The 13,913-nt window shown below is 46.7% G+C and overlaps 1 protein-coding gene across 2 annotated transcripts in view; it reads right to left on the reverse strand.

The window, feature by feature from the left end:
* Positions 1-3,285: 3,285 nt before the first annotated feature.
* Positions 3,286-13,913, reverse strand: part of RUNX1 (RUNX family transcription factor 1) — a 67,182-nt gene continuing 56,554 nt past the window's right edge. For both annotated transcript variants that reach the window (XM_032197997.1, XM_032197988.1), the window contains 2 exons: positions 7,223-7,384; positions 3,286-4,330 (listed from right to left, as the gene is read on the reverse strand). In XM_032197997.1, the coding sequence (XP_032053888.1) occupies positions 3,837-4,330; positions 7,223-7,384 (656 nt within the window). In that variant the 3' untranslated portion in view covers positions 3,286-3,836. The remainder of the gene's footprint in view (positions 4,331-7,222; positions 7,385-13,913) is intronic.

Below are 13,913 nucleotides of genomic sequence, written 5' to 3' on the forward strand. Positions count from 1 at the left end.
GGAAACTGTTTTTCTCCTTTCCAGAAGCTCATTTGGCGTAACTCTACAAACGAAACCCTTAGCAGCGGCGATGCTCCTTGCGGCTGCCTCCCCTTTGCACTAAAGCTCCTTGACATTGCTCTGGAAGCGTATTGGGAACTCTGGAAGTGAGCAGAAAGGCTGTTTGCCAGCCAAGTAAGGGGCACAATCGAGAGCTGGGCCCTGTATTGACCTTGAAGTTGTTTGATAAGGCTGCCTCTGGACAACGGGCTGTGTCTCGTGAGAGGAGCACGCGAGCTGCCATTAGCTGCGTGTCGGCCGGGGAAGGAGCCTAAGGCACTCTGCTGACTGTGACTTGCAAAGGGAAGCACAGCAGTGCTTTTTGGATTCCACTCAGCAACCGGGATGATAAAACTATATAAATATATATATATTATATATATAAAAATATATACTCATACATTATAATTTGGAGACGTGAATGGCAGAAGTGTTTCACCTGACTGTCTTCTTTCTGCCTGCTAAGTGCTGTTAAGGTATGAGAGGAATGACACAAGAGAATTTTTATAGCCTCAGAGATCTTTGCTGTCCTTAGTGGGACAGGGGATGGCTAGAAAAATAGAGATTTGAGTAAACTGTGGTGTCTCATAAGCACTTGTGTGAACACACTGTAGCCCCCGGTGATTAAACAGGCTAATTAAAAGGGATAATAAACTTAGGTTTTCCTCTGTAAAGAGGGCACTGCTTTGTTTCGTGTTTGACATGCACAGAGAGGTTAGACTCGGGAGTTTAGCTGCTGGCAATTATCACAAGTGAGGGCTGGGAAATCCCAGGTTTTGGTTACATTTCAGCAAAGACACAGGGTAAGTGTGGTGGCCAACTCTGCACTTTCTCATACTGTTCACACCAGGGAGTGTAAAATTAAAGTTTGGCTTCGAGGCAAGCATGAAGACAGCAGATGCATAGCCACCTGAAACATTATGTATTAGACCTGATCTCCAGGCTGAGAGATGCCACGTCCTTCTGGATCCCTGATGCTTTGGTTTCAGAAGTGGGCAGCACAACACTAGGGGCTAAAATGGGCAAAGGGCTTTAGCAGAGAGCAGTCGTGGCTGTGGCGAGAGACCAGCCTGGGAGCGCACTGACCACAGCAACCTCACTCCTGCCTCCAGGCTGAAGACACCTGGCCACCCGCAGATGTGCCCTGCGAGCCGAGGCATCCAGCTCCCCTGCGGCTCCTCGCCCTCACTTTTAGGTTCCCACTCACAGCACTACACACTTGGGTGCTCTGGTCATGAGGCCGATGTGAAAGCTGTGGTCAGCGATGGTTTTAATTGCACAGCGACAGAGAACGTGTAAGATGGATTCTGCAACAGAGCTACTGTTTAGTGACGAAGGACTTTTTTTTAGGCTACTGAAGAGGTGAGGTTCTAACTATGTAAAATGTCACAACAGGTAGGGTCTCTCTATTTCCATATTCAGCAAGGTCTCCATACTGCCAAAATGCATTTTTAACTGTTCTGATATCGTTTTTTTTGGATGTTGTCTGCCTTTTTTGTTCAGAGCAAACTCTAGAAAATGATAAATAATATTATGCAAAATTAAAAGCACAGGGCCATGTATGTATTTTAACAGAACCATTTTGAACTTTTGCTGAGATCTCTTGAAACACTCCCTATTTTCTGCACAAAAATGACCTTATTGACAATGTAAATTCTTCAATTTGTAACTGTTCAGTACCAAAGTGCTACTGCATCTGTCTTAAACAAAGAAGCAAAATCATATATAAAAAAAAAGAAAACTTGAAAAACAAATGGTTTTAAATAAGTCCAGCTGTTTTGCTGCCTGCAGCCAAGGATCTTTTTAATTTGAATCCTTTTAATTTTTTTTTTTTTAAACATCAAACACTGATCTGAAGTCCTGCTTTCAAATACTCTCTGAGTTGACCTGCAATTGTTTCACTCGTTTAAGAGGTACATTAAATAATAATCAGATCATTTGGAACGCACACGTGTCAACATCAGCAGTTTGCAATTAATGAGTAGTACAACAACTGCATTCAGACCAAACCCTCAAATAAAATAGTGCCATAAACTTTACAGTGACATCTGATATGTTTGTGCTGTAACGATGGGCAACGATGACGACTCTGTATTAACATGCTGTTAGAATAAGGCTTGCAGATTTGCTACAGGACAGACTAGTTTGTGCACCAGTTTTAAATCTCCTTCCTCTTCCCCCAGAATTTGGTGGTGGAAGAACCGTTAAAGCCCCTTCTTTGCTGGCTTGCTTTCCAGATGAGCCTGACAACCCTGTTCAGCCCAAGCTATTCTGCGATGTACGGCTTGATCTATTTTCCAGTAGGCTGGAACACGGCTCTTGTACTGCACAGAAATCTTGGCTCCACTGATCTGGGAGCAAGCCTCACGTTGATTCTAGCAGAGCCAGGACTTCACCCTTGCCATGCTAACCGTGTGTTGCCTTTTGATTTGAAAGACTACGTATGAGGGTGTATTTAATTAGGGAATATAGAGTCTGCCTTATGATATATGGACCTCCTGACTGCTGATCCTGAACATCACCACTGGTGACAAAGGAGAAGTGAGGAAGGGGTGGGGAGAGATGACTCCACTGGGTGGGGAGGCACAGTGCCTTCTCGGGGCTTCTGGTGCATCAGTCATTTCAGTGAGAACAGGGCATCTACACACCTCTGAGGCTCAGAGCCCAGCTAGCTGAGTAAAATGAAAGGGAGAATTGTAAACAATATTTCAAGATAATTAGGAGGTCACTTTACCCATCGTTATTCCAGCCTTTTTCAATGTGATAAATTTGACTTTGGCTGCTACCAAAAAAGGCAATTGCTGATTTTTTTTTTTTTTATATAGGCATATTTAAATAATAATAGTATCAACAAATAAGAAAAGTCTAAATATCAAGCATAAATATCAATGAACTCATCAAATAGTACAGTAGTTGAAAATGACCCAAGGCTGTAGCCGTCGTATTAAAAAAAAAAAAGTCCAAGAGAAAAAAGTTAAATTAACTTATTGAAAAAGGGCTGATTCTTTCAGTTGACAAAGCAAGAAAGAAGCAAGCATGATTAAAACAACAAAAAAAAGTAAAATCTTTTTTTTTGCAATTTATAAGGTGCCAAGAGAAATAAAACAAATTAGATGCAAAGCAGGATGAGTTGCATCCAAAAAAAAATAAAACAAAACCAACAAAAGAACCCAAAACAAAACAAAAAAACAGCAATAAAAAAAAAAATCCATATTCTTTGGAATATACAACATGGTTAAAAAAAAAAAAAAAAGAAAGGATGAAGTCCAACATATAAAACCTCTCATTCACAGCATTGCTAAAACAGAAGCGTTCACAGTTTCCCTCTGGGAATCTTCCTATACTTCCTTATAGTTAATATGTCCGTAAGATGCAGTAAACTCACTAAGATTCTTTTAGGTCTTAAGTCTTAAAAATAGAAGTGAACTGAAACTCTTTAGGGCTGTGGAGACCTTCAAGCCCAGGCACGTTTGGAAGCCACAGGCCTGGAAACAAACTGGGTATCTTCCTACCCACCCTCACTACCTACAGGCCACCAACCTGCACGTCCTCCTTTCCAGAAGCTCAGCCCCCCGAGAGGGTACCTTGTTGGCGTGCTGCTGCTTCACCAGCCCCACAGCTGGCTGGCCAACGCACACCACCACTCCTGGGAGCGCTGACTTCTGGAGAGTTTGCTTCTGGAAGTGATGTATGAACATGGCAGGGCCCACAAGCAAGACAGGTGTTTATGGGATACCTACAGGCATCGGTAAATCGAAAGCACGTCAGTCCTGGCCCCGTGACTACAGAAAATGCATTCAGTACGGTCGCCACACCGCTTCCTCTAGCCTTGCCGTGGTGCCCATGTTAGTCGGGGAGTTGCTGTGGCTCCCTTCTGCCTCAACCACATCGCTTTGGTTGGGAAGGTTGGGGTTGAGGAGTGTCGATCCCGTGGAAGCATTGGTGCAAGGAGGGTGGATGCGCGGGGGGGACCGGTCTCCCCCCGAGATCATGGAGAACTGATAGGACCCGGCCGAGGTTCCGTAGTAGAGGTGGTACGAGGGCGAGCTGGTCTGGAACGGGCTGCCTTGGGCCTGAGAGGAGCCGGGGTACGGAGGCGGGAGATAGGTGTGGTATCTCGTGGCCGTGGACATGGCAGACATACCGATCCCTATCCCCGAACTGACGGGCGTCGGCGTGTAGGTGAACGCTCCCGGGTAGTGCATCCGAGGGTCGGAAATGGAAGGGAGCGCGGAGAAGGAGCGGTCGATCCCCACCCTGGGGTCACTGAATGCCGTCAGGTCGGAAGCACCTGGAGTGCAGGGAAGGAAGGCAGAGAGCTGTTAAGCTGGCGGAGCAGAGGTTCACCTTTTCAAGGCAATAATCAACATCCGAACCCTGTTCTACAGCTAGCCAAAGCAGTGCTGCTGGGGAGAGAACAGAGCTGTCCCTCACCTCGTCTCTGACACAGTCACTGTAGTGCTTGCAGGTCTGGATGTTTTGGATTAATTTCAGTAAAGCAGCAATTAAAGAGGAGTGCCAAGCTCTCACCTCGTTTTGTATGTGTATGTGCTTGCTCCTAAAGACCTTACAGCACATACAATTGTTTACACCTCCAGTGTCCTCATCCTCAGCGGCTGGGTGTGGGATGGGGATGCAGATCTCAGCCTTGCTCAGAATCACTTGAGTCACCAGGGACACTGATGGGACCTAAATACAAATCGTCCGGCTTCTGCATAGTTTCTCCTTGCTCCCTGTTTTATTTGCTGACTCAAACAGGAAGCTCCCTGGAGCACACATTGTCCTTCGGGTACACGAACATACACAGGCAAGGTCTACACACACAGTCTTAGCCCAGCTGTTAGCACTTAGGAGCATAGCTCCACATTGACTCTCGACACTACCAAAATCAAGAAAAATCAGGTTCATTTAAGGTCTTTGAATCTGGGTCTTCATATGACGTCTACACAGTTGTTACTAACTTCTGAAAATCTTGGCTCTAATGAGGATATAAAAAAGCAATGCCTTTTTAAAGCAGAATTATATCTTTGGGAGTTGGACTTTTTTTTTTTTTTCCCCTTTCATTTGTACTAGAAACCTTTCTCATCCTGCTAAGCGGAGGTTTTATAGGTTGGTCAAATTGTGCTCCGCTTTGTCTGACATCAGTGAAAGGATGCCCAGTCCCACCATCTCCTTTCCTGGTGTGCAAGGATTAAACAAGAAGAGCAGGTAACAGCCTCTTTAGAAAGGATCTTCATCATGACTCAGATTAATGGAAGGTGTCAGTCCCTAGAGTTGGCAGCAGTGCGTGATTAAAATAACAATAATAATTAAGAAAAAAAATCTTTCCAGAAGACAACTTCTCCTGTCAGACAAGGCGTGGAGTCGGCAGGAGCCATGCGCTGAAGGAAATACTCATGAGAAGAAGCAGAGAGAAAACAAAGCTCTTGGCTCTGACTGGTTCTAAAGCTAGAGCAGACACACTCCAGCGCCAAGCTCTGAAAGCTCGTCAGCCGCGCAGCCAACACGCTGATGAATTTCTACAAATTTCTTAGAAAAGCTTTGACGCATGCTGGATGCTTCCTTTTTGGGTTTGCCTTCTGTATTTATTTTTTTTTCTGGAAGATCAGTGGGACCCCTGAAGATACTTCCTTCCCCCAGACCCAAGCACATTTAGATTTAACACAGCAAGATACGCTATGGTGTGGAATGGCAGGAGGTTAAGGATAGCTAAGGCTGAAGGTGACATCTGACAACCTGCCAGACTTTAAATGGTGCTTCCACACCTCATTCCTGAGAAAGAAATCAAACTTCTTGAAACTGCCTAGACACATCGCTTGTCAGATGAGGGTTTCTTCTGCCCAGGTTGGCAAACAGCAGAATAACAAAACTTAATGTCAAGGTGTTTCAAGTATGTCCCATAGCCTTCTTTTTCCTTTTGAGGCACCATATCTTTAGATGGTAGGACCTATAATCCCTCAGACTTGCTGTCTGTTTTGACCATGAGTAATTTAAATAGGCAGCACGTGTGTGTGACAGTACTGGGGTTGGGGAGAAAGTATTGAAATATATTACTGGAAGTACTGAATGACATTTAATGTACAGGTAATATTTCAGAAGCATTATAAAAAAACAGGTTTTGTAGAGATGAGCCTCCATGTAGAGAAAGAGCTGGGGGAAAATTAAAAAGAAGTCTTTTCATGAAAAAAATAAAATAAAATAAAAAATAAGTACTTCAATGAAAAATGTGGATATTTATGGACTTGTTTTTTTTTTTAAACAAGATTTTTTTTAATTTTTTTTTTTTCCCCCCAAGAAAGGGTTCCTGCTTTTTTTGGGTAGCTCTGTGATGTAATTAGCACCCAGCACTAACAAATAGTTTACTTTTGCTGGGCATCATCCCTTTGACTCTTCTAAAGCAGGTTCTGTAATGACAACAACAGGACAGGCTGGAGCACATTTAAGTGATTCCCTCTGATCTTAGAAGAAGCCCTGATTATTCAAATGAGAGCAATATGTGCAGCCAAATAAGATATTTTTGAAAAAGCCATGTGCAAATTTGGATGATATGGCTCTCATTCATTTAAGGAAAATTCCTGTTATTGAACACACACATATTGGTTCAATATGTGGGGTAAGAGTCAGCATATGGTCAGCTGAGTATGCTGCAAGCCACGGGGGTAGCTTTCACTTCCACGCTGTATTTTTATGTTGGCTTGTAAAGCTCGGCAGTACAATTTGAGAAAGATGTAACAAGACAGTACAGCGCAACACTTAAGATGTCAAAAAATACTATCCTGCACGCAGCGTGTCCACCCATAATCTGCTGTGCTCTGGTCTGAATTTAGAGTTAGGGGAGGAAACAGGACTGGAGTATCTGTGGCATTCATTTCTTGGCAGATACGACAGCTCCCCGGCTATCTAAATGATTTTAATAGTTCCAGACATCTTCAAAGTGCTACTTTCTCCTGTTCTTTTCTCTTTCAGCAACGATATGCTGGGCCCCAAACCATACTCCCTCGCTCTTTGCACAAATCCTAGCAAACCATTTGGGAAGGCTCGCTACAGAGGGCCCAGCACAAGCTTCACTGGCACTGGGGAGAAGCTGTGGCAGCAGACGAGGACGCGTCACCCGTTTTGCTTGGGCATCAGCCAGGGTCTTCAGCAGGACCTGGTCTGGGGGCACTGACTTTCGAGTGCTTACCGGAGAGGCGGCTGGAAAGCTCTGCGGTGAGGGACGTCATGCCGCTGGCCCTGCCGGGTGATATCGGCGTGGCGGGGTGCACCGAGGGGGTGGCGATGGAGCCCAGGTACTGGTAGGACTGGTCGTAGGACCACGGCGGAGACGGCTGCACTTGCCTCGTGTCTGCAATGAGAAAGAGACCTATCGGCTGTTTGGAATGGTAATGCTTCGCAGTCCAGTATGCGAAACCAACGGCGTGGTGGACGTGGAAACTTAAATACCAATGTAATTACGTTTCAGTCCCATAATCCCCCTACAGATGAAGTGCTTTCTAAAACACTATTTCTGCATTTGGGAGTTTTGAGTGGTTGTTTTTTTTTTTTTTTTTCTTGTGAAGCTTTTTGCCTTTTCCCATTGTCGGTAGGCAGTGAAAACCCGTCAGGGAAAGCTGAGATTAAGCTTTCCGAGGTGAAAGACTACTCATTTCTGGGATGCATCAGTATTTCAGGCTGTGTGTTCACAGCCCTTTTTGCCAAAAAAGCATGTCTTGCATGGCACCACGAAGACAAAAATACCGAACTGTGAGTGCTTCTGTGCAAGGGTGTACGTAGAAAGAGAAAAACAAGATAAAAATGCGTCTGTGTGGGAGAGACGGAGAGACAGAGAAGGGGAGTGAGACTAATCTCCTCCAGAAGGCAGATTCCCAGTTGGATGGCTAGGACTGGGGATTTTGTCTTCCTCCATCTTTTGAAAATCCCAGCCTGAATGAAGCAGAGAGGTATTTTGCACATCTATTTCACATGCACTATGCATAAAATACAGAAATACAATTCAGAGGGAGGGGTGCATCTACTAGCAGTGGCTGAACTTGGGGAACAGAAACCCTGGCACAAACTGTGGAAGTGCTAAGCTGAAATCAATGAAGCTCTGCAAGTACAGACTTTTAGGAGAAGTTTCTGGTGCTTGGAAGCAAAATCCCAAACCACATGGATGCGTAAAACATTTAGTTAAATAGGGAAAAACACTGGCCTATTATTTTCTAGCCCCAAGACGTTTGAAATCAAAGATGCATAGCAGGGAGTTTGTCCAAACCAGTCGCACCAATGTAGCAACAACTCTATTTTGCTTATTTAATATTTGCATACAAAACTGGCATTTTTGAGTGTATAGAAATGTCTAGTTTTTGTATAACTCAAAGTGAGAATGAATCCACCCCCCTTCCCTGCCCACAACATTGTTTACTGTTTTTAGCAAAATCTTTTTCCATTTTCTTCAGCACTAAGAGCAGTCTCCTGCAGCTTCATCTAGCTAATTGCCTTTTTGAAAGAAGCAAATGTTGGATGGACTGCATTCAGATAAAACTGATACCAGCATGGAAGGGAAATTTCCCAAGTCTGAGACGAAGGACTTTGATCTTCCATCAGAAAGCCCATCTGGAAATTATTATTTTGTTGTGCTTTATGGAGATGAGTTTTACATTTTGTTTGTTTCATCTGTTTAGAAAGGACGATTTATACAAAACTCCGAGCCTTTCAAAAATAACTAGTGAAGGCATTTGCAGAGTAAACTTAAGTCTCCTAAAGATTTTTCTGCTGAGTAACATATTCAAAATCAGATATTATCAATATTTAATTTTTTTTTTTTTTTTTTTTAGGCAGACTTCCTCAAAAATAAATGCAGTTGACTCATGTTTTAAAAGCAACATCCAATTGGATTAAATGGGCTTTAGCAGCAACAAACAAAAAGATGTAGGCACAAAGCCTGCCGCGTTCTGAGCTGTAACATCATCTCGCTGTTAATGTATGGCCGGTGTTTATTAAAGACGATGGGGAAACAGACAAGGGAATTCAGTCTCCAGGGGAGGCATTAGGATAAATACCACAAACCTTCGGCAGAGTAAGCTTTGTAATGCTACGACACTGCGTGCTTCGGTTCCCAAATGGGGTTAATTAAATCGCGCCTGCCTTATTTCAGCACCCAGTCCCACTGATCCCAGTTCAGCAGTTCAGCTGGGGATGAGATATGTGCACTGGAGGCGCCCAGGCCCAGGCTGGAGGCTCCATAGTTTTGTCTTCCAGCCCGGGGAGTCCTTGGAGTGTCCCGCCAAGGCTGACGCCACGGGAGCCAGAGGCTCCTCTCCACCACCGCTCTCTCAAGGGCTTTGTCCAATGCTGCCACTGCAGAAGGAGGTTCCAGCTGGGGCCACGGCCTCTCTGCTTCTCTGCCTTTTCAGGAGGGAGGAAACTCCACGTTGCTCCCGTTTTCCTTGTTTTGTGGTTGCAGGGAAGTTTTAGTTTCGAACGAGGAGGTTTGTGGAGCACATCCTAAAGTTGGCCACGTCCCCAGTATTTGTTCTTGTTTATTTTGCAGCTGAGCGCCTTTGACTGGAAATGTCTTATCACTTGCTCTCAGGTCCTCAGCTCCTAGCACCAAAGGGAAGAGGGGAAAAGTCACTGCCTCCAGAGGGACCTGTACGGCTGCGAAGGCAGTGCTGCCGCCCATCCTTGTTTTTCAGACTGGAAGGAGAGATCATGCTGTCTATTTTCTCCTGTCACCGACTTCCATTGCCTGGCGGGGCAGCTGTCTGCCACTTTTCTCTTGTTCCTTACATCGCTGGCTCTTCAGGACAGGGGCTATGGGCTTGTCTCATTCCTTGCCCAGCGTCCGCAGGATAAACTCCATAAAACTCCATCCTGCTCCATAAAACAGCCCCCGGTGCAATAAGCACAGACAAGGGGAAGAAGATGCAGGACACGCTGCAGCAGCAGCAGCAGTAGCAGAAAGGGAAGCAAGGCCTTGTCACCGCTTTACTAAACACCAACAGGATTAAAACTGAAATACAATCTCTTCTCTTCTGGTGCGACTAGAATTAGCCTCATGCTGTGTCCCAACTGGAAACTGGATAATGGACCAAATACACTTCTACTCACATCCGGAAAGAGCCTACCAGCGTATCTGACCCGCCTCATCCATTTGCTATCATTACCAACCCCTGGGGTATTTGAAACAGTGACAGCCAGCCAGAGAACCCCCCATTATTAATCTCACAATCCCATTAAGTCTTTCTTAAGTGAAAGGTCTAACTACCGATCAATTTTACATCTTGTTACCTGTATTCCCAGTCCCTGTATCTGCTATTAGATACTAAAGATCAGCTTTTTTTTTTTCTGACATCGGGTTGGTTAAGTTGCAATCTATTCAGGGATGTTAATATAGCATATTATGTTGCATACACACATGAAAGCAGGTTATGCTGGCTGACCCCAGGCATCACCGTCGCAGTTGTTTAATAACAAGTGGAGAAAACAATCACTGTAGTAGCATTTTTATGGCAGCATTTCACTACTGAGAGGCAGATTCGGCTCCCGGTCAGGGCAAGGTCTGCATTTCCAACAGCTTCAGTAGGATCTGGAGTAGGGGTCTCAAAGAATATTGTAATTTTTTTGTGATATCTGCTTTCCTTCAGCTTTCAGCTTACCCTAAATTAAACTGGAACAGATTCAAATTTGCCGCAGGATTAGGCTACTCACACACACACACACACAAGACAACTAACCCTTTCCGAATGCATTGCTCTCTTCTGTTTTCTGCTTTCAAAATCACAGAATCACAGAATCACAGAATTTCTAGGTTGGAAGAGACCTCAAGATCATCGAGTCCAACCTCTGACCTAACGCTAGCAGTCCCCACTAAACCATATCCCAATAAAGAGATGCACTTCTCAGAAGTTAGTAGCCTGCCGCAGGGAACTGAATCTGTGTGGCTGAAGTGAACTGGGTGAAATGCACTGAAAATAAATGGGAGTTGCTTCCCAGCTCTGAATATCTGTGAAGAGGTTTGCAGGGAGAGCTACCCCAACAAAGGGAAATAACAGAGCTTTGGGCCCACATGGTGTTAAAGCCAAGCTCCAAAATCATTTAAAAGCAGATCAAAATAGCACGAACCCAAGGAAGTCGGTGAGCTGTGCCCAATTCCCCCGGTATTTCTCCCATTAGCAAGTACTTTCCATTTCTGCTTTTTATGGTGTGAGAAAATGTATTTAAAAACATGAAAACAGTTATTAATTGCAATAAACCACTCCAGGGCGAGAATTATGGTGCAATAATTCACACCTTGCTGCCTAGTCACTCGCTCTCGGCCTCCAGCCTCATGCCTAACAAGCTATTAAGCAGAAAGCACTGAACCATCTTTCAAGCCTCGTCATGTTTTATTGCCACGAGAAGAAGGTTGCACTCGGCTCGTTTGAAAAAAAAAAAAAAAAAAAAAAAAAAAAAGGAGGGGGGAAAAAAATAAAATAAAGCCCTCAATTAAGCTCTACAAACGTTGCATAATGCTCGTTGGGGTGCGGGGAAGCATCTCGCCAGGGGTGATGAAGGCACCGGCAGAGGGCGGCGCGGCACCAGCTGGACCCCAGAGTGGGATGGGAGTAGAGGTGGGGGACAGCACCCCGGGGTGTAAAAGGGGTTGTGGCTGTGGGATGACGGAGTGGTGTGGGATGGCAGTCGAGGTGTTCGCTCCTATCCCCTCGCCTGTGCTGCGTGATGGATGTAGTGAGCCTCAGCAATCTGTCGAGAAGGCGGCTGCATGTTTCGAGCATAAACTCACGCCTTTTAGCCCTCGCACAAACTGAATGCTTCCACTTCAGCCCAGCTAGCAGGTCCCGCTGCACCTGCGAGCCGCAAAGGGCAACCTGCCCGGCGGTGCTGCGGCTGGGCCGGGCTGGCTCCCGCACACCTTCCACTCCGCCTTTGGGGCCGAGGGAGACGGCTCTCGGCGTGTGGCTGCAGGTCAGACACCGCTGCCTCCCAGCCAAGCGGGGCCGTGGGGCCAAATCCCAGTATGATACAGTGTGTTCCTGGAAGCCGCTGCGAGGAGCAGCAGGATGTGAGTCAGGAGGCGATGGCGCGCGGCGGGAGCCGGCAGAGGCCTGGCCTGCGAGGCAGCAGGTACGCCTCGCCGCCTTCCCCTTGCGGCCCTGCCAGCTGCCCTCCGCCTCGGGAAGCATCACTGCGGGGACAGGGAGCCTTCTGCCAGGGATTTGGCACAGCCCCCGGCCAGGGGGGATGAAGAAGCCGGCCCCGAGGAGCGAGCGGTTAATCAGCCGCTGGCTGCGTCGGTGAGGATCCCGCCGTCCTCGGCGTGGCGAGCTGAAGATGCGTTGCGAAACAGCCGCTGCTGCTGCCAGGCTTTTCTCTCGAGTTGCAAAAATTTCTGTCAGTCGTGCGCAACAAACCCCGAAAGTCGCGTAGCACCGGGCTTTGCAATCGCCCCGCCGTCCTGGCAAGCGCTATAAAGGCAGCAACTGGCAGAGGAGACGGGTGAATGAAAGCTGGGATTAGTTTCCCGGTGTCAGCTCAGAGGCAGACAAGGGAAGAGCAGGATCCTCAGCTGCTTTGAACAGCTTTTCCGAGTCTGGGATTCGTCCGCCTCCCCTCCCCGGTCTGATTTGCTAATCTTTCCAAAGGGAAACAGTTTTTATGGTGTGACTTTGCCTTCCTTTGAGTGCAAGGCAGGAACGGTCCTGACTGGACTTGCTCATTCGGAGAGGTGTGTTGCTTAATAGGGGAAACGGACTGCGAGCACAGAAATACTCCGTGCAGCTTTAGGCTCAGCAGAAAGATACCGCCTGCCTAAAACCTTCTGCTCGTCCTTTCCTCCTCCCCAACCCCCTTTTTCCAGCATCTTTCACCTGCCTGTCTCTCCCTACCTCTTCTTCCCAATTGCTTTCTCTCCTTCCTCCCTGAAGTTTCAGGTGAAGGTGTGAGCAGCACACGCTCCTGCGTGAGTCCGACCAAGCCCCTTTCTAAAGCAGTGCATCCTAAGCGATTCAATTTCCCTCCCTCCCTCAGGACCCAGCAAATCCTCAGCCTCACACAGCACCGTGAAAAGGTGTCATCTGCTGGCAGCTGGAAGAATTAGTCAGTAGCATAAGCAAAGGGGGGACTTTCCAAAGGACAAGTCCCTCGCCGGCAGCAGCAGTGGCAGCGGCTGTGGCGGCCGCCGCACAAGGCTGGTATTCTCGTACCTCTCTGCGCTGGAACATGGGGAGCTGGAAAATTACAGAGCCAACAGTAAAATTCCACCAGCAGCCACTCCAGCCCACGGGGTGGTTTCCCTCCGTGTGCCCGGCTGTGGAGACCGCTGTGGCACCGCAGAGCCACCTCCCAGCACGGGAGCCAGGAGGTTTCATCGAGGTGGGTGCGAGCTCTGATGTGCCCCTGGGCAAAGTTTTTCAAGGCCTTCCAATTTCCACTGAAAATTTATAGGAGGTGAGCGCTCACTCCTCTCCGCAGCCTTGAAAAGCCCCTTCTGGGTTGCTAACAGGTGGCAGGGCTTATTATGGTTGAGAACAACAGTGACGGATACGTTGTGTGCCTGGAAATGTGTTAAGTTATGGGGAGGGGAACCCACCCAAATCCCCAGCTATTCTCTGGAAGAGAGATCTTTGGCAGAGACCTCCTACCTGTATTTGTTTTCATTTTAGTTCAATATTACTGTGGTTTTGTGGGGTATTACAAAGGCTAGAGAAAATCTAGAGGCATTTGAGCCTCCAAAAAATCTCCCACAGGATAGGAGGAGGAGAGAATTTCCCCATATGGAGGAACCAGACTCTGGAGACTAAAGGAGACAAATGTTAACCTCAAGCAGAAATCTTTCCCAAACCAGTTGCTGATGCTGCTGGTTCTAGCTGCCACGAACTTCCAGGGAACTC

This window comes from Aythya fuligula, chromosome 1, assembly GCF_009819795.1.
Source record: "Aythya fuligula isolate bAytFul2 chromosome 1, bAytFul2.pri, whole genome shotgun sequence".
Lineage (NCBI taxonomy): Eukaryota > Metazoa > Chordata > Aves > Anseriformes > Anatidae > Aythya > Aythya fuligula.